General features: G+C 38.5%; 1 protein-coding gene across 1 annotated transcript; it reads right to left on the reverse strand.

The window, feature by feature from the left end:
- Positions 1-4845: 4845 nt before the first annotated feature.
- On the reverse strand, positions 4846-5460 carry LOC131054433 (uncharacterized). Its single transcript, XM_057988950.1, has 2 exons — positions 5310-5460; positions 4846-5168 (listed from the first exon to the last, which is right to left on the reverse strand). The coding sequence occupies exons 1-2, from the start codon at positions 5458-5460 to the stop codon at positions 4846-4848; spliced, it is 474 nt and encodes a 157-aa protein (XP_057844933.1).
- Between the last annotated feature and the right edge of the window lie 18777 nt (positions 5461-24237).

Consider the following 24237-nt stretch of genomic DNA (forward strand, 5'->3'; position numbering starts at 1 on the left):
GCATTCAGACACTGGTTCAGTGCGTATGCAGGCGTTTCAGCACCTGCACAGGTGCTTCAATATATCACTGTGTCCGTTGTGCATATATAAATTTTTGTGTTCTAATTAAATTTTGAGTTTTGTGGATCTGTATGATTGGTCCAAGATAAAAAACATAAGCTATTGACTGTTTGTTTAGAGGACGTTGGGAGAAGACTCATTTTTCTTACTAGTCTAGTTATCTTTTGTGCATTTTTAGATTAGCACACATTTCGTTTTGGGATTTAAAAAATTTACAAGTGTCTTCTTTAGATTAGCAACACATTTCATTTTCTTAAGGATCAATGAACATCATGTTTACTGTGTTTTATTTTACTTTGATTGCATGTTTTTACCTTTAGAGGGCCTGCCTTCCCAATTTGTTTGGCACTTCACATAGGCATTGGTGAGAGGGGAGTGAACCAAGTGGTAACAGGCTAAAGACAAGATCTTCCGAACCACTATAAATAAATGTGTTTGTGATGAAAGTCGCAAGCAACGTGTGCTGATTAGTCCATACCGACACTATGTCTCCCCATAAACCCTATAGGGCATAACCCCTATAGGTTGGGAGCCTTTTGTAATTATGGCTAGCGTAAAGTGTCACATGTATGGCCACACAAATAGATGCCCTAACTAATAACTCTTGTGTTTAGAAGCCAAAAACCCTCTAGTCATTGGTGCAAGAGGTCGAACCTCCGAAGGCGCTCACATTTTTACGGCTCTTAGTAGAGATACGAAGTTCGCCATGGGGATTTTTTATGGGAACTGATGCTTGGTTGCCTTGGAGAAGTGAGTGTCGAGGGTGGATCCAGTGGGGTCAAGCATCTAAGTATCCGCTCTGTGTAAGCGTAGCTGGGAAACCAAGTGAGATCCATGAATATTGTCCTTGCCAACCTTAGGAAATGTTGTAAAGGTGAATGATTGTCTTTAAGTCACATTTGGCCAATGTGTTTGCTATGTTTGATACTTTCTTGCCAAGAATAGAGTGAGAAACAATACCCTCATTTTTCCACATTTGTCAAACATTCTCAAGTCCAAATTTTCACACCTTGCATAGTCGAAGTCCAAATTTAGTCCATCACATTTTCACCTCATGTTTCATAAGCCTAAGTTGTACAAGCATCCCAAGAAGTCAATCCATGGTCCAATCAAGAAAAATAAGCTCACCCAATCCCAACTCATTAGACGTTGAAATTTTTGGTATACCAACCGCAAACTCTTGCTCAAACATAGGACCTTTTTACACGGATATCACGATTATAATCATGGTGATAGCAATGAGTTTGATGCCAGTGAGGAACTAAGAGTCTGTGCCCTACACCAAGGATCGGGATTATCTTTCAATACCAACTATCATCAAAGTCGGGGTGTTCGCATACCTTCATACAATTTGCCATCTGAACCTATCACTTATTGAGTCATTTCCATTCCAAGAATAATTAGGTCATCAAGTTCATCTAGTCATCATTATAACCCTCCTTTGATCTTTCATCACTAACACTTTCTAAGAACTTAGCACATCAAATCAATCCTTAATCAATAATCTTCAATCAAATCAATTCTTAATCAATCATCTTTAATGAATCATCCTTCAATCAAATCAACCTCTCTAAGGTTTTATACCTTGTGAAGTTCTATTTAGACCTCATCTTTAATCAATTAATCATTTTGATTTTATGCTTGGGAAAGAATCTCCCCCAAGTACCTTTCCCTCATCTTTTGATTTGATCAAGACTCTTATCCTGCATCTTTACTTTGCTTGGGATCATTAGTCAATCCTTAGTAGAAGAGAGACTTTGATCATTATCCTAAGGTCTAAATTTTACCTAGCTTGGTTGTCACCTTGCTTGTGGTTTCACCAACATCCCCCACCTAAAATCCTCATCCAAGGACTAAGGTGCAATCTTAATCAAACTCTTGTGCTAATCCAAGAACCCCATCAATCATTCTACCCAACTCCATCAAAATCCAAAATCCTAGCTAAGTTCTTTCATCAAAAAATTTCTTCCAATAAATTTTCCTAAGATTATTCTTGCATGGTCACAACTCGATCCCAAAAGAAGAAGATGGTCGAACAATAATATGACATGTCATACATTAGTGTCCTATATCAAGACCCTATGCAAGATCCTATGCAAAGTGTACAACCCGATATCTAATATTTACAACCACAAGGGGACCCTAACATAGTTGATCAAGATGACCTCTCCCCGGAAGTGCAAAAATTCCTAGAGGATTCTTACAATCAAGAAATGATGGAGAAATTCATCTGACATAATCCTAGTGGTCTTCTAAAGACTCTTATTGAAAATGGAGCTCAGCTTCCCCCTGATTTTGATAGATCCATTCTCGATCAACAACCACAAGGATAATTTCCTCCTACTCACATTGTTACACCTATCATTTTGATAAAATTATAAGGCACTGAGAGGGGGGGGTGAATCAGTGCAAGTAAGAACAATAAAAATTCGATTATCAATTTCACCAACTTAAAACTCAATAAGCATATAAGAAATAAGACCACATATGCAATCACCCAATAAAATAGAAACCACATAACATAAGGGATTTATATGTGGAAACCCAAAAGGGAAAAACCACAGTGGGAGTTAATACCCACAAGGATCAACTATCTGCAATATAAAGATCTAACCGATTAAGGTCTTACGATTACCCTGTTAGGGGCACACCCGGTTAAAAATGTCTTAGCCTAGTTAAGAGCTATACAATAAGGTCTGTTAGGACCAGCCTTGTTAGGAGCTACCCAAGTTACTGGGATTTGCAAACACAAGCTAATGTGCTACCTGGTTAGAGGATTTAACCTTCGAACCTGTGAGGATCCTACCACACCCTGTTAGGAGTGACCTTCGAGGATTTTCTTGCTGCAACTGTTAGGGAGACAACAAGTTCAAATGATCTTTATTTAACACCTTTAGTGTCTGATAAGATCTGCTTTAGAACATTAAAACATCACCAATAATTCATATCAGAACTCCTCTGATCATCGTACAATCAGAAATACAAAATTCGCTGATGATTTCTCACATACATTCATTCATACACTCATCACACATCTTATAAACAACATTTAGTCGGCTATAAGCTTGGAACAATTTCCTAGGTTCAATGAATCTAGACAAACTAGCATTGCACGCCTTGCATAAGTCGTCCACCGACATAACAAATCAAATCATGTGTTGATTTACCAATCTAAGTGATTTTCATCACTACTGGTTAAGTGTCCATTAGAATATTTGCTCTATCAATCAAATCTTGTTCATCTGATCAAATTAGCTCATGTGGTCACGAACATAAGTCAATCTACCAGTCTTCACCATTGCTGCAAAACCACATCATCCAACTATTCATGAATTTCCTATATCGATTGTCAAAATATAACATTGTCTGCAATTTACCAGTTAAAGTCCTAATTACTGATTTTGTGATAGACTGTCTTTGCTACCCATTATACCTTACTGGTTGGACTACTAGACTCTGATGATTGTAAAAACATAGTTGCCATCAATGACAACATAAAACTAAGTCATCACTCAAGAATCTCATCATTTTACAAATCAGACATGTATTGGTTGCATCAAGCAAACAATCATTACCGGTTCAGTTCAAATGCCAACATTCTCCCACTTTGGCATTGATGACAATACTGAGGAAAATTGTGTCAACTAAGTGTGCAAAACAAAAACTGTCTTAATGGCATAGACTCATACTCCATACTCCCCCTTAGCAATTATTACTCCCCCTTAACATTACATACAAAATTTTGACTCTTAAACTACTACTCTCCCTTTGACAACAATGCCAAATAAAGAAGTAAAATACATGGAACATATATACATTGTACATCAAAATTTGCATTGAAAACTACATATATATAAAGATAAAAGTTATAGTCTATTACAATGCAATTTTGGAAAATGCATCACTGAAATTAGACTTCAACTGTTTTAGATCATTATCCCATGTCTCTAATAGTGTGTCGGTAATCTCTACATGTGTCTTGATTTGTGTTGCTAACTCATCCATGGTGTCAACTGTACTTATCTCAGGTGTAGCTAAGATTGCCTCCGACTCCTTGTATGCTCGTTGTAGAATTTCAAGCTTGGGAATTAATTGAGTCTGGAGCTCCTGCAAAGATCTTATCCTTTTAACCTGCTCATGTTCATTCACCTCAAGTTTATGTTGTAAATCTACAACAAATCTACCAAAAAGTATTGTTGATTCATTCACTGGTTTGAATCCTTCACTTAACACTTCAAGCTCCTCAACATCATTTCTTTTCTTCCTTAAGTCAGCACAAAATAGCAAAAATTTTGAAACAGTAGCCAAAATCTTTCCTCTGCTTTCCAGTCCGGTCTTCAAAAGGTCTTTATGAACCATGAGGGATACCTTACCTTTATCTATCTTAGACATCAGTTGTTTTGTCCTTTTCTTCTTATAATCCTTTTCAACTGATATATATGATGCATCTTCAAAAGTCTCAAGTTTATGTCCAACATCGATAACCAATTGTCCAAGTTTGTCAATAGGAGTAACAAAAATTTCAATATCACTCTTCGGTAGGAGACTAGACAAGATATCAACTATTGTTCTGATAGTCTCTGCCTCTCTCTGTTGTTCCTTCATTCTCTTCTTTTGAGCTCTGGATTGCATTGCCTATGCAATCTCCATCAATTGATAGGAACTCAAATTGTCCATCTCAATAGGACCTTTGATACTCACAGAGTCATCATCATCATCAGTAATGATTTTCTTCTTGGACTCAGGAGTGGCTTTAGATGTTGTCTTTTTGTCTCTTGTTTTCTCTTACTCTGTTTTCTTCTCTTCCTCCTTTTTCTCAGATTTCTCTTTCTCTGTCTTATCTTCTTCTGTGTTGTCCTTGATCTGTGGCAGTTGAATTTCAATAATTTTCTCATGTGTTGGTGCTTCTTCATCCTTCTTTTCATCTATTTTCTCCTTTTGATTGTCATCAACATTTACATTTACATTTATCAGTGGTGTTTGAGTATTTTTAGGTTGTGTACTCACTGGTTGCTCATTAGAGCTCTTATCTTCTACTTTCTCTTCAACCTGTTCTTGTTTTTGTTGTTGATGAGTCATCTCTATGTCCACATCTTGTACATCAACATCTTGAATGTTATTAACATTATCAGTGGCATTATTGTCAGCATCACCGGTATCATCATCATCTTCTATAACTACCGGTTCAGTGTCAATAGGATCATCTTACATATACGTGTTATCTGGTTCAAAATTTGTGATCTTAACACCCTTAGGAAGCTCTTCTGCCTTTAACCTTACGGAACTATCTTTCTCAACTTGTTCATCATTTTCCTCTTCTTCATCCGGGATGAGACCTAAAGCCTTTTTTATCACAATCTTAGTCTCATTCTGGATTGATTCAGTCTCTCCTATTAACATTCTTGTTAATCTCTTTTTATATCTAAAACAAGCTTTTGCTTTAACCCTTATTGCTTCAATCTCCTCTTCACTGGCTTCCGATTGCAGGTGCTTAAAGATATAATCAATAAATTATTTGTCTTGGGTGATAGCAACCTACCACCTTGCATCTATTAAATTATATAAAGAATTGGGAATCTGCTCTTGTAACTCAATGAGGGATCTACTAAATTTCTTCATACTGAAGATGACTGCATCTTCAATCTCCCTTTTTTGACTTTCAATTAAATGAATAAATAATGTGTTTAATCCCTTATATATTCTGTAATCCTTTATTATTTTAACCATCCTATTAAAAGAATATACAAGTGTCAATGGTTTCTTGGGAGGTTTTCCCTTACCGGTTATCTTGGGCTTCTTAGCACTAACTCAAAGTGCTTTCTTGTCTTCATCTGATTCAGTTGTTTCTTCATCTCCTAGTTTGTGGGCTTTTTCCTTCTTCCTCTTTCTGGTTTGTACCAATGCAGTAGGTGGATCCACTATCTTCTACTTTCTTCGGAACTAAATTTTTGATGGTTTGTCTCTTTGAGATTCAACTGGTTTGTCTTTTGTCTCTTCTTGCTTCTTCTTTTATGCAAATTTACCTTTTGTTTCTCTTGTCTTACCAGTAGGGGTATTGGTTGGTACATTGGATGCACGACCTTGCTCTGATGCATGTTTTGCCCTTGTTGTTGCTATCTGCTCTTTTGAAAATCATGCCTACTCAGCAAAGGCTTCAACCTCTTTCCTTACCATCTTGGCTATCACCAGTCTCTGCAACTCAAAGTGCACTTGTAGTGACTTCTCTTTATATGTCCCAAATCTTTCTGCAGTGGTATCTACCGGTTGCCCTAGTAGATGTTCAACATATGCAATGAGTAGATCTTTGTCTACATCATATCCCATGGGCATTACCCATGTGGTCCTAGGAATAACTGCTTCCATCATACAGGTGTCAGTGTCTACCATGAAGCAGATAGTATCTTCATACCGGTTCACAACTTCTGTTAGTACTTGCTCTCTAGCATGCATTTTCTTTTTGAACTCCTTTAAAATAACCCGATGAAATGTTATCAAATTTATCCTTAAGCATTCTAATGTTGCTCTTCATCTGGAGTAATGCAAGGGTACTGGAAATCCATTGCAGATCACCTTTACTGGGAAAATAGTTTTGAAAGTAAAAGAATAATCCCAAAATTAGTTGACCAAATTTAAATCTCAATTTCTTATCTTTCTTTACTGCTTCTAATTTGACCATCAGTTGGCTTCATAGTGCTTCTACCAAATCATAATCAACATTCTCTTTCACCATCTGGTAGGTAGTGTAAATGGCAACCGCAGGTATATTGTTTATCCTGCTGGAATAATAGATCCTATAACTAATGACCATTGAAGCATACTTCACAGTTGGATCATTTATATTGTTCACTGTCATCACTCAGCCATCCCATTTAGATCTAGTTATCTTCTCCATGTCATTCTTAGGCACCGATCTAAGCAAAAGTACTTCACTAGTTGAGCAAAATCCACTTACTGCATGGATAGCTTCCTTAGTGATTTTATGCGGTCGTTCCAACCACATAAATTGATAATGGATCTGGCTCAATATAAATCTAACCAACTCATTATCAAAATCATCAATTAAATTGATTGCATGATGGAACCCTTTGTCGGCAACTCTCTTATATTGTTCCTTCAGGATGCCCTTGTCATCACACAATGACCTATACTGCTCAAGAATAACTGGTAAACCCATGTCCTCCCACTTACAGTGATAGAATGATTAGACATCTTCAACATGCAAGACTCTAGAAGGTACTCTGGATAGGGCATCAACAGGGTCTGTTTCTTCATATTTAAAAGGATGTCGTTTGAATTCCAGTCGTGGCCTCTTGGTCACATCAACTAGGTGAGGTGTATCCATATCCAAATATGCAGATTATCAAAACAAAGAGTGAGATTTTCAGACAAATACCTTTTCCTACTACTACTACTCAAGTGTTTCACACACACCGACAAGGTCTTCAACACCGATCACCGATTCACAAAATCTTTTCTGATCACTTCAGATTGCTGCCAAATAAGTTGAATGTTGTTCACACAATCTTTTCTCTTCTCTATTCACTCACCAAGTGCTCTCAAGATCGCAATGTGAGAAATGAAATTAAAAATGTTCCTTTTATTTGTACTTTAGCTACCGCATTAAATGCATTAACCGACAAAACCCTAAAACTCCTTTAAACAGACTAAAACATATTACCAGTTCTTAAAACTAAATGATATTTACCAGTTATGATTCAAAAACACATCTAAACATCAAAATGTATATGAATATACAAATTTAACTTACAGTATTTCATCCAGGGGTTCATCTGAAGATTTGACAATAAGCTCTTCCCCAAGTTGTAGAAACAATTCAGTTTACCGGTGATGGGTTCTCCACACTAGGTGAAGAATTTGATTCCTCGGATGGTTTGTCATCACTCTTCTTCTTCCAGATTCTATTCATCTTAGATCTGGTTTCTTCATTATCAACTTTCTTCTTTCCTTTTCGGTCTACAGAATGATTTACCGGTTGATTCCTCTGTGCTTTGCAAAACTTAGCAACGTGTCCTTATTTGTGACAGTGATAGTGGGCCATACCAGATGTTCTCCAAGGTCTTGCATTTCCTCTACCTGCTCTTCTTCTGCAGTTCATCTCCACATGACCAAAGTTATTATAGATTGTGCAAACCACATTCATTCTTCCCTCCAACTCATAGGGGCTAGACCGGTTAGTATATGGTCTCTTCAAGTTTGTGCTTCTCCGGTCATTGAAATTCCTTCTCCAATCACCACCAGATCTTTGATTTAGGTGAGGTGTTGGATTATTCACTCCATACCCGCATTCAATAGATCTATGCCCATACATGTTGCAAGTATAGCAATGACCTTCAAATATTCTAGGCACATATATTTGATAACTATTAGGTCTATAACTAGTACAAACATCATATCCGCTTCTACAAACATTAGTAGTATGTCCTGGTTTGTGACAATTAAAACATACAGATCTTTAAGGTTTCTTATCGGTGGATTTGTGAGTCTTAGGAGTAGGTTTACCTTCATTCATGTTGTCCTTGGTACTGGAAGATTCACCTTCTTCAAATGTAGAGTATCCCAATCTGATTGTATCACCTTTCATCCTCTAAGATTGGATCTGCTCATCAAGCATGGTAGTGCCTCTGTGGAACTTAGCAAGTTTCTCATTTGAATCTACAAATTCTTTTGTAAGATCTTCATTCCTTTTCATAAGGGTCTCTCTTAGAGGAATTCTCATATCAAGGTCAGTTTTGATTTCTTCTTTTTCTTCTTTCTCTTCATGCCAATAAGCATACAGAGTGTCAATTTCCTAATTCAGCTTGAAAACTCTTGTTATTTTTCTTTAATCTTATCTTCTCAACCTCTCTCCTCACATTATCCTTTTCTTCATTCATCTTCACAACCTCATCAACCAATGCATCAATGTTAGCCTCAGCTAAAGAGCATCTTTCTGAGACTTCCAGCAGTTGTTCAACAAGTTCTTTCCTTTAGGCAAGTGAGTATTTATATTTTCCTCTCAATGTTTCTAGCTCTTCCTTAGTTTCTCCAAGTTCCCTATCCATCTCTCTATAGCTCAATCCTTCCCCCATATCTACCTTAGGAATCCCTTCCAAGCGGTCAATCCTTAAGGAAGTTAGGCTCTGATACCAATTGATAAAATTATAAGGAAGTAAGAGGGGGGGTGAATCAGTGCAAGTAAGAACAATACAAATCTGATTATCAATTTCACCAACTTAAAACTCAATAGGCATATAAGAAATAAGACCACATATGCAATCACCCAATAAAATAGAAACCACATAACACAAGGGATTTATACATGGAAACCCAAAAGGGAAAAACCATGGTGGGAGTTAATACCCACAAGGATCAACTATCTGCAGTATAAAGATCTGACTGGTTAAGGTCTTACAATTACCCTGTTAGGTGCACACCCGGTTAAAAGTGTCTTAGCCCAGTTAAGAGCTATACAATAAGGTCTATTAGGACTAGCCCTATTAGGAGCTACCCAAGTTACTGATATTTTCAAACACAAGATAATGTATTACCTGGTTAGAGGATTTAACCTTCGAACCTGTGAGGATCCTACCACACCTTGGTAGGAGTGACCTTGTGAGAGGATTTCCTTGCTGCAACTAATAGGGAGACAACAAGTTCAAATGATCTCTATTTAACACCTTTAGTGTCCGATAAGATCCGCTTTAGAACATTTAAAAATCACCAATACTTCATATTAGAACTCCTCTGATCATCGCACAATCATAAATACAAAATTTGCCAATGATTTCTCACATACATTCATTCATGCACTTGACTGACTTCATACCTCATCACACATCTTATAAACAACATTTAGTCGGCTATAACCTGTGAACAATTTCCTAGGTTCAATGAATCTAAACAAAATTGCATTGCACACCTTGCATAAGTTGTCCACCGACATATCAGATCAAATCTTGTGTTGGTTTACCGATCTAAGTGATTTTCATCACTACCAGTTAAGTGTCCATCAGAATATCTACTCGGTCAATCAAATCTCGTTCATCTGATCGAATTAGCTCATGCGGTCACGAACATAAGTCAATCTACTAGTCTTCATCATTGCTACAAAACCGCATCATCCAACTCTTCATTAATTTCCTGTACCGGTTGTCAGAATATAACACTGTCTGCAATTTACCGGTTACAGTCCTAATTACTAATTATGTGATAGATTGTCTCTGCTACTGGTTATACCTTATTGGTTGGACTACTAGACTTCGATGACTATAAAAATGTAGTTTCCATCGATGACAACATAAAACTAAGTCATCACTCAAGAATATCATCATTTTACAAATCAGACATCTATCAATCGCATCAAGCAAACAATCATTACCGGTTCAGTTCAAATGCCAAAACATTCAACCCCAATCAATCACGCCACCGCCTATCATTCAACTCCAATCAATCGTGCCCCCGCCTATCATTCAACCCCAATCAATAGCACCCGTAGTATTTATCCCCATGGTTTCCATCCCACCCTCTTCCTTCTTGACATCTATACCATTATCCAATCCGATCACGTCTATTATCCAACATGCTTCTATGCCATCTTCTTCTATCTGACCACATGTCTCTATTCCACAATCCTCCATTCCTCTCAACAATGCCACTAATTTCATCAACGCTTCCCTTCCTCTGGTCACAAAAATTCACAGATCATGACCAATTGTCAGTCAAGTCCCCATTACATCGGTCATCACATCTCACATTCCCGCTTTTTCATCATATCAATATATTAGTGGTGGTGGTATACCTCCCACAACTCACCAGATACTCGGGGTAAACATGGTCCATCATGTCCAATACCCGCAACATAATATAATCAAGAAAATCTAGGACATGAAAAACATCATCAAAAATATGAAGGAAGGGACTAACAAAAGAAAACCTTATTCGTTCGAGGAATTTTGTCCTTGTCCTTATGATCCTTCAATATCAGCTGCACCTTACCCACCAGGGTTTGAGATGCCTAAGCTCACGAAGTATGAGGGTCAAGGAGACCCCCGAGACCATGTCTATTAGTTTCATATCTTATGCCAAGAATTCTCCTATAATGATTTATATCTTCGTAGGCTCTTCCCTAACAGTCTCACGGGAGACGCTCTTGCATGGTTCTCATCCTTGCCCCAAGGTTCTATCACCTCCTTCCCAGACTTAGTAGAAACGTTTGTGGCCCACTATGCTTACAACATTGTCAATGATGTTTCCATGATGAACCTTTGTAACATGAAACAAAGGCCTAGGTAAACTTTCGCTAACTTCCCATAGAGGTGGCGACACCTTATCAAGAAAAGCCAATGGGATATGCTAGAACAACACCAAATTGAATTATTTTAGAAAAATCCGGTGCCCGAGCTATGAAAACCCTTGACATCTCAGTGCATAAAGTCTTTCCAGAAGTTGACTGACAAGGGCCTAGCCCTTGAATGTGTCTTGTTAGAGGAAGGTACCCTAAAGCATTATCAAAAATCAAGTCAGAATACTTCCTCTTATCACAATGACAAACCAAATTTTTGGTGTAAGAACAAGAACGTAGTCAACAATGCTGTCACTGATGCAAAGCAGGTTCAGACCGTGGCTGCCCCTCCAAAGTCCACCACCACTAATCGTCAATTCAATACTCATAAAAACAATCAAAATCAATCTCAGAGGCCTCCCAACAATGTCTCAGTTCAGGGGCGACCACCCTGATCTAACAATCAAGCTCCAAGACACTATACTCCCCTTGCTAGGCCCATTGAGGTTGTGTTCCAAAAGATTGTCCAGGCGGGTGCGATCGTCTTTCCAATAACTTGCCCATTTGATCCTAATCAACCTAAACCTAGGTGGTATAATGAGAGTGAGTATTGTGACTATCATCGTATCAATGGGCATGCTACACTAAAATGTATGAAACTGAAGAACTACATACAAGATCTCATTGATAAGGGTGATATTGAGGTAGCAACAACAAAACCTCGTAACAATAATGAAAAACTCAAGATGTACGAGGAACCTTTCCCGAAGCATGACAATGGCAAGGGCTCAACATCTAATGTTGTGAACTATGATTATACCAATCATATAACTGGCTTTGACTTTTTGTTGAGTCGCATTGAGCCTGCAGATAACCATGTCAACGTCATCACTGTCCAGGGAACTAATCCTCCCCCCTCCCAAAGCAAACCTAGGATCATTGTGATGAATAATGATGAACAAAAGATACCCAACTAGTACTGAGAGGGGGGGTGAATCAGTACAGATAAAAACTCTCCCAACAACTTATCTAGCTAAAACATTACCAACTGGTTATCACCATTACTGAACTTAACCATGGCAATACCAGTTAAACATAGTAAGACACTAGACACCATAAATTGATAAGTCTGGACACTTCAGATATGATCAATACTTGACATCAACTTCACCCATAAATAAATGCATGTGGTGTAGTAAAAATGACATAACCTATTAACCATATACTTCATAAACATCACATAAAAAATGCATAACACATAACACATAGATTTTTCACATGGAAACCCAAATGGGAAAAACCACGGTGGGGATGATTACTCACAAGCTTGTTTTGAACTCTTTTGAAGCTCGCCCTATTAGGAGCCTAGTCCGGTTAAAGACTTTACAATAAGGTTCTGCTAGCAACCGATCCTGTTAGAGATCACCCGGTTAAGGGATGGTTATATACCTTGTTAAAGGTTGAAAACCTGTTAAAGGTTACCTCGCTAGAGGATTTGAAGAACTCTATGATCCTGAGTCACCTGGATATAGATTTTACAATAAGCCTATTAAATCTACCCGGTAAAGGGATTTTCCAACTGTTGAAATGGTTAGAAGACAACAGGTAAAACTTTTGATCTGATAACAACACTACATGCCAAGGAAGATCCTTTTCATTTCCTCTACTTTGCAATCACACTCTGCAGTTTTCCACTCATTGGTCTGGCAAGTATCTCATCACTTGGATACACACATAACATTTTCCAACAACTTTACAATAACAAACATCATCGAACTTATAGACAATAGTTAGGTTGGTAGGATAAACCCTAAACCCTAAGCATCTTAGGTTTACAACACAAGCAGTCCAATCTTGATCGTCCAGACACATTGCATAGAGTATAAAGATTTCAAATAGATCACAAGACAATCTGCATCATTCATTCTTCACCGCACATGGGAATCAGTAACCCATCACACTCTCTTCTCATACCGCCAAGAAGAATGTTCATTCCCACGGTAGACTTTAAACGCAGTCAATCTTCTCATGCAAGATCCTCAAGGAAATCTTTCACGTGCACAAGGCTGACATGGCACCTCGATCTCATTCACATCTCTTAGCTAACTCATCATAGAGTATCATCGGTTGCATCGCACAAGTTGGATCACCAAACCGATAACCATAGAGTTGAGACTACCAACTGGTAGTCACACTTAGTGAAACCCTGACGCCGGTTCACTACATCTCTTCATACCTCTTCATACTAGCTCACCAACTTCTTTCAATCTGCATACTGGTTTGCTTACATTTATTGATGTCAATGACAACATATATTATCATCATATCAACATGTCAGTTCATCATATGCCAATGATAGCCAACAATCTCCCCCTTTGGCATTGATGGCAATACTCAGTGTAGCATTGCAATTGAAAACCTCATAGATCAGTGTATCTGCATTATTAGATATCTTCTCCTCATACATTAGATACCTTCTCCCCATACATTAGATACCTTCTCCCCATACATCAGATACCTTCTCCCCCTTTGACAACAATGCCAAAGTGGAGGCACAAGCTTCCAAAATCTACTATGTTGCTCCCCCTAAGGAGTAGCATCCTTCAACACATCAATCCTGAAAGATTTGTCACTATAGTACTTTACTGATACGGAGCACACATCTTTAATTGATTTCATGAAGGGGCAAAATCCCTAATTTACCTCTCAAATAGGTAAATGTAGTCTTTGGTAAGGGCTTAGTGAATATGTTTGCTAGCTGCTCCTTACTGGAAACATGTTGTAGTACAACCTCCTTATTCTGAACTTTCTCTATCAAGAAGTGATATTTAAGCTCAATATGCTTAGTTATAGCGTGCAATACCGAATTCTTGGAAATATTTATTGCACATGTATTATCACAAAATATATTCACCAGTTCAGATACAGGTACCTTGAAACCTTCCAATACATGCTTCATCCAAATTGCTTGAGTGCAGTTCATAAATGCTACCACATATTCTGCTTCAGCTATAGATTGAGAAGTACAACTCTGCTTCTTACTTGTCCGTGATACTAATCGTCCATGATACTAATCTTCCACTGAGAAAGAGTGCTCCACCGGTTGTACTCTTTTGGTCGTCCACATTACCTCCCCAATCGGCATCAGTATATACCTTGAGATTATAGTCATCATTATATGGATACCACAATCCATAATCAACTGTTCCTTTCAGATATCTAAGAATCCTTTTGACCGCTACCAAGTGGGATTCTCTTGGACATTTCTGAAAATGAGCTACTATGCCCACTGCATGAGCAAAAATTGGTTTGCTATGCACCACATAGTGCAGCTTACCGATCATTGACCGGTACTATTTTTCATTCACCAGTGCTGAATCATCTTCCTTAGTCAGTTTACAGCTAGTCACCATCAATGTACCAACCGGTTTGCTTTCCTCCATGCCAAAAGTCTTCAATACCTCTTTGACATACTTGGACTGGGTAATAAAGATACCCTCTTTCATTTGTTGAATCTGTAAACCAATGAAGAACTTTATTTCTCCTATCAAAGACATCTCAAATTCTTTCTTCATTTCATCTGCAAATGCATGACAATTTATCATCGCCTCCAAAGATTATGTCATCCACAAACACTTCATAGGTTAGAATCTGATCACCTTCTGATTTCAAGTAGATGTTGCTATCTTCACTTGTTCTTTGAAATCCAATCTTCACAAGATGTGAGTGTAGTCTTTCATACCATGCCCTAGGTGCCTATTTTAGTCCATACAGGGCTTTGTGTAATCTACACACCATGTCACTATCTTTTGATAAGGCAAACCCTTCTGGTTGCTCTATATACACTTCCTCTTCTAGGATTCCATTCAGAAAAGAAGATTTCACATCCATCTGATAAACCTTAAATCCCTTAAATGTTGCAAATGCAAGTAGCATTTGAACACCTTCTAGTCTAGTCATAGGAGCAAAGGTTTCTCCATAGTCTTCTCCTTCATGTTGAGAGTATCCCTTACATACAAGCCTAGCCTTGTTCCTTACAACTGTGCCTTCTTCATTTAGCTTATTCCTGAAGACCCATTTGGTACCAATGACATTTTTATGTTCCGGTCTGGGCACCAAAGACCATTTTCCATTCTTTTCTATCTGGTCTAGCTCCTCTTCCATTGCTTTAATCCAGTCTTCATTTGTAAGAGCTTCTCTTGAAGTCTTGGGTTCAAATTCATAAATCATGCAAGAGTTTTCTTTCACTTTTCTTCTAGTGAGTATTCATGCATCTTTGTCTCCTATGATTTTCTTCGGATCATGATGTAGCTTCACATATCTAGGAATGACTCTATCATGATCTGCTAGCTTTTCTTCTTCTTCTTCACTAAATTCTTCTTCTTCTCTCATTGCAGCTTCTACCAGTACAGGAACACAAAGATCTTTACAAGTTTCTTTCTTAACTAGTTCCCAGAAGGCTACACCCGGTTCATCTTCCACTTCTTCGCTACAAGTTTCCTCAAGTTCCTCAGGGGATTCATCAACCCTGACATTGATACTTTCAACAATTTTCTGAGTTCTATTGTTGTAGTACTTGAGAGCTTTTCTCTTAGTGGAATATCCTAGAAATATTCCTTCATCACATTTTGCATCAAATTTGCTCAAATGCTCACCTCTCTTGATATAGCACTTACTACCAAATACTTTAAAGTAACTCACAGTGGGAGTTTTCCCAGTCCAATACTCATAAGGGGTTTTTTCTTTTCTTTTCTTGATGAGTACCTGGTTCATAGTATAGACTGCAGTGCTCACCGCTTCTCTCCAAAAAGTGTGAGCAACTTTTCCTTGGATCAACATTGTTCTAGCCGCTTCAAATACAATCTTGTTATTTCTTTTTCATATGCCATTATGTTGAGGTGTCCTTGGGGTAGACAACTGCCTCTTGATACCGTTATCTTCACAGTACTTATTGAATTCATCAGAAGTGAATTCTCCTCCTTGATCAGTTCTCAGGCATTTTATCTTTTTACCACTTTCTTTCTCTATTAATGCTCTAAAAGCTTTGAACTTTCCAAATGCTTTAGACTTGTCTTTCAAGAATGTGACCCACATCATTCTTGAGCAGTCATCAGTAAGAATCATAAAATACCTATCTCCCTGAATACTTCTAGTTTTCATAGGACCACACAAATCAGTATGCACAAGATCAAGTAAATTTTTAGTTGAGAAAGACTTACCTTTAAAAGTTGAGGAAGCCATCTTCCCATGTTGACATTCTCTGCACAAATAATTCTCAGGTTTGTTCAGCAAAGTTAATCCTCTTACCACCTTGATCTTACCATCTTTAACCATGTTATCAAAGTTCATATGACAGAGTCTCCTATGCCATATCCAACTATCATCAAACTTATCCATTAGACACCGACTTATCTTGGCATTCAACTGAAATAGGTTACCTATGGTCTGTTTACCAGTTGCAATAACTTCACCACTCTTTCCAATTATACTGAAAATTCCACCTTTCAATTTCAGAACTAATCCTTTGTCATTCAGCTGAGCAACACTCAACAGGTTATGCTTAAGACCTTCTACCCAGTAGACATCATCTACACTACTCTTTCCATTCAGTGAGATGGATCCTTTACCTTTCACCAAGCATGGTGCATCGTTGTCAAATCTGACAACACCTCCATCATATTCTTCCAGAGACAGAAACTTTCTCCGGTCCCCAGTCATGTGGTGAGAACAACCACTATCAAGTATCCACTCATTAGAGTTGTCAATACGAGAGATGAGAGCTTTCTTGTCAGATACTTCTTCCTTTACTGCTACAAACACTATGTCTTCATTTTCTTCATCTTCTGATTCTTCATCAATGACACCTTCATCCACAACAACTAGACAATTTCTTTTGTTTCCTCCTTTATACTTTCTAAACCTCTCTAGTTTATCCTTATTGTCATTGTTAGGACAATTAACAGCTATATGCCCTATCTTGTTGTAGGAAAAACATTTCAAAGGAAGTTTACCTCTATACTTTCCACTTCCCTTCGGAAGTCTTTTAGAAATAAGAGCTTTGAACTCCATTAGAATCTCTTCATCATCCATATCTTTGCATTGTCTGGATTCATAACTGGTACTAGTTTCTTTTCCTTTTATGGATGGTACAATAGATGCTTTAAAGGTTGACTCAGTCTTTTGAACACTACCATCATAGATATTCAACTCATATGCAATTAATTTTGCAATGATAGAATCTAAGGATACCTTGGTCTTATCAATAGACCTTAGTTCCTGGATAGCAACAACTCTGATTGCATAGATTGGTAACAATGATCTAAGGACTTTACTAACAACAATGGTATCATCAATAGTTCCACCAGCACTTTTAATATCACCAACCACAGTCTTAATCCTAATACCATATTGTTGAATGGTCTCACCTTCAACCATCCTCATATCCTCAAATTTACCTCTAAGGCTTTCTTCCTTAGCTTGCTTTACATGCTCATCACCACCATAGATGTTTTCTAGTGCATCCCATACATCCTTAGGTGTGTCCTTGTCTTGTACATCAATAAACTCAATGTCTGACAGGCTTCTGATAAGGGCTTCCATGACTTGCCCATTTTCCTAGATTTCTCTCTTTTGATCATCAGTTAGAGTGCTATTGGGATTAACATAGGCATTCTCAACATAGCTCCAGTGTTGAGCACCCATACTCTTGATGTAAATCTTCATTCTGTCCTTCCATATCTTAAAGTTATCTCTATTGAACTTAGGACCTTCCCTCTTCATCATGAACAATAGATACCCCAACTGGTACTGAGGGGGGGGGGGTGAATCAATATAGATAAAAACTCTCCCAACAACTTATCTAGCTAAAACAATACCAACTGGTTATCACCATTACTGAACTTAACCATGGCAATACCGGTTAAACACAGTAAGACACCAGACACCATAAATTGATAAGTCTGAACACTTCAGATACGATAAATACTTGACATCAACTTCACCCATAAATACATGGATGTGGTATAGTAAAAATACCATAACCTATTAACCATATACTTCATAAACATCACATGAAAAATGCATAACACATAACACACAGATTTTTCACATGGAAACCCAAATGGGAAAAACCACGATGGGGATGATTACCCACAAGCTTGTTTTGAACTCTTTTGAAGCTCTCATTGTTAGGAGCCTAGTCAGGTTAAAGACTTTACAATAAGGTTCTGCTAGGAACCGATCCTGTTAGAGATCACCCGGTTAAGGGATGGCTATATACCCTGTTAAAGGTTACCTCGCTAGAGGATTTGAAGAACTCAATGATCTTGAGTCACCTAGATACAGGTTTTACAATAAGCCTATTAAAGCTACCCGCTAAAGGGATTTTCAAACTGTTGAAATGGTTAGAAGACAACAGGTAAAACTTTTGATCTGATAACAACACTACATGCCAAGGAAGATCCTTTTCATTTCCTCTACTCTGCAATCACACTGTAGTTTTCCACTCATTGGTCTCGCAAGTATCTCATCACTTGGATACACACATAACATTTGCCAACAACTTTACAATAACAAACATCATTGACCTTATAAACAACAGTTAGGTCGATAGCATTAACCCTAAACACTAAGCATCTTAGGTTTACAACACAGGCGGTCCATTCCTGATTGTCCAAACACATTGCATAGAGTATTACAATTTCAAACAGATCACAAGACAATTTGCATTGTTCATTCTTCACCGCACATGGGAATCAGTAACCCATCACACTCTCTTCTCATACCTCCAAGAAGAATGATCATTCCCGAGGTAGACTTCAAATGCAGTCGATCTTCTCATGCAAGATCCTCAAGGAAATCCTTCACGCGCTCAAGGCTGACATGGCACCTCGATCCCATTCACATCTCTTAGCTAACTTATCACAGAGTATCATTGGTTGCATCACACAAGATGGATCACCAAACCGATAACCATAGAGCTTAGACTACCAACCGGTAGTCACACTTAGTGAAACCCTGACACGGGTTCACTACATATCTGCATACCTCTTCATACCGGTTCACCAGCTTCTTTCAATCTGCATACCGGTTCGCTTACATTTATTGACATCAATGACAACATATATTATCATCATATCAACATGTCGGTTCATCATATGCCAATGATAGCCAGCACACTGTTCAAGGTGATCCCGCCCCTCCTCAACTTGCAAGCAGACCTAACCCTGCTAAGATAGTCATTCAAGTCACCACACCTTCTGCTTCCCAATCTCAGAATGACTGCAATGTAGCTACCCGTCTGTTGGCATTGAGTTGTCATTGATGTCAATCAATATTGCAAGTCATTGGTAGGGTGTGTCAACCTGGTATGAAGAAGATTGAACAGACATAAAGAAGAGAAGTATGGTTATGTGTTGACAGATGATATCACTGGTATAAGGTGAGATGCAGGAGTTAGTTGGCATGCTTGATTATTAACCGATAAGGCATAAACCAGTATGATGGTTGGTTGTTTGTTTGTGATGAAGAGGCGGAATGTTAGATGAATCACAACAACACCCTGTGAGCTAAACTGAATGAATGGCATGAAGCCATACTGGAGGGCAAGATGACCTATCAGTATGATATGATGTCAATAACAGTAGTTGTCTTGTGTATTAGGCATACTGATAAAGGTTTGCTCTGGTATAAGGGTTTGTATCGGAAGGGATGTTCAAGGTTGAACTGACTCTTTGTCAGTGAGTTGAAAGTATGTCAATGTGTGCCATGGGGAGCTGAGGTGGCAAACATGCAGAGGGTGATAAAATATTCATCGACATGGTTGTCTGTGTAGTTGGTGGTCATTAAATGATAAATCCAAAAATCATGGGATATTATCTGACTGTTGTGGCTCGAGGATGAATGGACGACAGAGAATGATTAGGTAGTTGTTGGCATGGTGATTGAGACACGAAATCCAATTGCAGATTGACCTTCAGTTAGAAACAGCTGGATGAGATGAGGTCGACAAAGATCAAGGCCATAAAGCAAGGTAAAGTTTGTTATTTTTAGAAAACATGTATTGGATGAATAAAAACGTGTACAGATGCATCTCCCCAAAAGCAAGTGAACGATCCAAGGCAGATCAAATCATATTTCATGCAGAATTAGTCAAAGGAAAGAAACCCTAACCGCTTGAAGTTTGAATTCATTTTTGGCGGGAAAACTTGTTTTTAAATATACAAGTCTAAATCAATGAGACTGTTGTTGCAGGATGATATGCGATTATGTTGGTGAATGAAAGAGAGATAGAAAAGATTGTTTAAGGGAAAAACAAGAAAAATCTCAAGTGACTATGTGTTGAAGGAGAAACCAACAAGGTGTGTGAACCGACAGAGAACAAACTGACAAAGACATAACCTATCATAGTGTGAGCAGGTGTGAAGTGAATCCAACAGATAGAGGAAGGGAAGTTTTAATAGAGTAAGGACTAGCATAAAGGCAGTGTTGCAGTGAGTGTGGAGGTTTCACAGACCGGTAAGATTCAAACTGGTAGAGTAGTGTATTGAAGGGTTGCAAAACTTCATTTGCAACAAGGAAGTTATTTTTGTATTTGAATCTTCATATTGTTTTCACTGAGTAGGTGCTTAATGCAGGGGTTGTAGCTCCTTTAGGTTGTAGCCTATAAATTATTCAGGGGTTGGTGCCCCTTTGAGTCGGTGCTCATAAATCAGGGGTTGGTGCCCTAAAATTGTAATCAGTTCTTTTACATTGTGAGGCTGGATTGGAGCACAAGATCTCCAGTAACTATTCTCAATGATTTTTTTCCCACATTGGGTTTTCCTCGTATATCTGGTGTTATGTGATGCATTCTTGTGTATGAGTTATGTTGATGTTATAGAAAATCCTTTCAGACACTTAGTTTGCACTGTTTGGGCTACCGGTCAACACTCAGTTTGTTTTATATTGTACCGATATATCCTTGTTGAAGAAAAAGTGTTTAAATCACTGATTCACCCCCTCTCAGTGATCCATTGTGTCAAACACTGTTGTGGGAGGGTAACTATCCAAGGAGACCCCCCTCCATGTCATCCAACCATTGATATGACCTCCTTGACCATCTTGGGAAGACCCCCTCACAGATCTCCATTTTACAGCTCTTCAAGACCTCCCCTATCCACAAGGAAATTTTGGAACAAGCCCTCCTCGAGTACGTGTCCCCGACAACATCAATGCTGCCCAATTCCAAGCCCTCATTGGAAACCTCACTGCCTAGAAACACCTTGTTTTCACTCCAATGACACTCCTGCAGATGATGATCATAATAAACCATTGCATATTGTAGCCCTTATCCAGAAACATAAGGTTAAATGCATCTTGATAGACAGTGGATCCAGACTCAATCTTTGTACATATAAGTTAATAAAGAAATTGGGCCTTTCTGAGGACCTAGTTGATATGTTACGACGAATCACAATCAAAGCCTATGATGATGCAGAAAGGGTTTCCAAAAGAATGATAACTTTACCTCTTCAAGCCCTGTTACAATTGATACCCCTTGCCAAGTTCTGGATCTTGATCTCCCATATAACATTCTCCTCGATCGCCCGTCGATTCATTCCCTTCAAGCCGTTCCTTCCACTTACCATCAATGCATTAAATTTCCCTTCAATGGTAGAGATATCACTATCACAGGTGAACCACAACCTTTCCAATATTGCAAGCTCTTAGAAGGAAAACATCCATACCATTGCCTGTTAAATAGACACACTCCATCTCCTCCATCTAACGCAAAGTCGTCTCCACCTCATCTCAAACAAAGCCCAAAGTCAAGATCCTAGACAATGACTGCAGAGAATACAAACTTGAGGATGTCTTATTAATAGGCAATCTCCCCTTGTCTCCTAAGTCATTTGGCAAGCCCAAAGAAATACAAAAAGACCAGAAACCCGTCATACAATATAAGGATACCACCTTCAAACAATGGGCCCCACTTGATTAGGAGAGTCTTGAGACGGATGTTTCTTCGTGGTTGTATCGTGAAGAAGATGAAGAACCAACAAAGATTCCCAAGGAGATGTATCCAAAAGCATCAGCCATAGTGGATAAGATGGGTTATAAAGGACGTGGCCTGGGGCTGGAAGAGAAAGGAATCAAAGCACCGATAAATCCCATCTCATACAAGTATAACAGGGGCTTGGGTTATACTCAAATACCTAAGATCGCTATCACTGGTACCCCTTCAAGTCCCTCCTTGGAGGTCGAAGACTCTAATGAAGAGAAATTCCATGAAATGCCTTTTGACTATGAAGATGACATCTTCTTTGACACCCATGTCAACACCATCACCCTCGTAATCCCTTCCACCCCGTATGAGCTGCAACCCATTCACCCTGAGCTTATAGATTAGGACCAACGAGACAAACTCACTTTATACATCTGTGTCGACGATAATGCTCTCATGGCTCTCCTGACTACACACAACTTAAAAGACTGCAATAGAGTTCATGGGATTCAATTACATGAGAAAGGATATTTTGGTAGTCAGGTCAATGCCCTTAGTTGCAAAAAAAAAATTTAAAAATCATGATTCCTTAGGTGAAAATCTTTTTGAGGCACCTTTGGATGAGGAAAAAGTAAAAACAAAGGGTGTATCCAAAAGTGAAAACCTGGATCAGGCACTTGAGGATGAGGGAATCGACCTCCCTATCATTGTGCCTCCACAACAAGATAGGTCAACTGTATTGATAGAAGAAACGTACACTATCAATGTCGGCACTGAAGACACCCCAAAGAACGTGCTCACTGCTAAGTCCTTGTCGGAGCAAGAGAAACAAAACTTTATCAATTTTCTCACAAAACCAAAGATCATTTTTGCCTAGTCATATGCTGACATGCCAGGCCTAGATCCCAACTTGGTAGTTCACAATCTTGTTGTTCATCCAGATGCAAAACCAGTGAAGCAGAAATTACGCAACATGCATCCACACATTGCACTCCTTGTCAAAGCAGAACTTCAGAATATGTTGGACACTGGATTCATAAAACCAATAGACTATCCTAATTGCATATACAATGTTGTACCCATCGGCAAACATGTTGGGGGCATCTGTATTTGTATGGATTTTTTGAGATTTGAATAAAGCCTACCCTAAGGATGATTTCTCGCTCCCCAACATAGACATGATTGTAGACCTCACAGTGGGACATAAAATGTTATTACTTTTGGATGGGTTTTCTGGATACAATCAGATTAGGATCATAGAGGAAGACCAACACAAAACAGCATTCACAATGCCATGGGGCACCTTTTGTTATCAAGTCATGCATTTTGGTCTCAAGAACGTTGGAGCTACATACCAACGAGCAATGACAACAATTTTCCATGACCTTTTGAACAAAATAATGGAGGATTACATGGATGATCTTCTAGGAAAATCCAAAACAATACATCAGCACATCCCTATCCTAAGGAAAATTTTCAAGAGATTGGAAAAATATAAACTGCGCCTAAATCCCAAGAAATGCATCTTTGGTGTCACATGTGGGAAACTTTTAGGTTTCATTGTTTCTTGCAAAGGCATAGAGGTTGATCCTACAAACGTGAAAGCTATCATGGAAATGCCTCCCCCAAAGACCCTTAGATAGTTACGTAGTCTCCAAGGAAAGCTCCAATCCATCCGACGCTTCATCTCACAGCTTGTGGACAAATGTCACCCATTTGCACATCTATTACGCAAGGATATCAAATTCAAATGAAATTGCCTATGTCAAAAGGCTTTCGAGAAACTCAAGGAATATCTTGCATCACCTCCGGTTCTCATGCCTCCCATTCCAAGACAACCACTTCTTTTGTACATATCAACTACTGCAATGGCATTGGGGGAATTAATACTGGCACAAATAGATGATCAAGG

The sequence above is a fragment of the Cryptomeria japonica genome, chromosome 2 (assembly GCF_030272615.1).
Source record: "Cryptomeria japonica chromosome 2, Sugi_1.0, whole genome shotgun sequence".
Lineage (NCBI taxonomy): Eukaryota > Viridiplantae > Streptophyta > Pinopsida > Cupressales > Cupressaceae > Cryptomeria > Cryptomeria japonica.

What these genes read in the sequence shown, in the direction of transcription:
- LOC131054433 (XM_057988950.1), bottom strand. Translation starts at nt 5,460, where the DNA reads ATGTTAATAGGAGAGACTGAATCAATCCAGAATGAGACTAAGATTGTG. An exon ending in GGCAGAAGAGCTTCCTAAGG is followed by an intron (nt 5,169 to 5,309) that starts GTGTTAAGATCA and finishes ATAACATTCAAG; the next exon opens with ATGTTGATGTACAAGATGTG.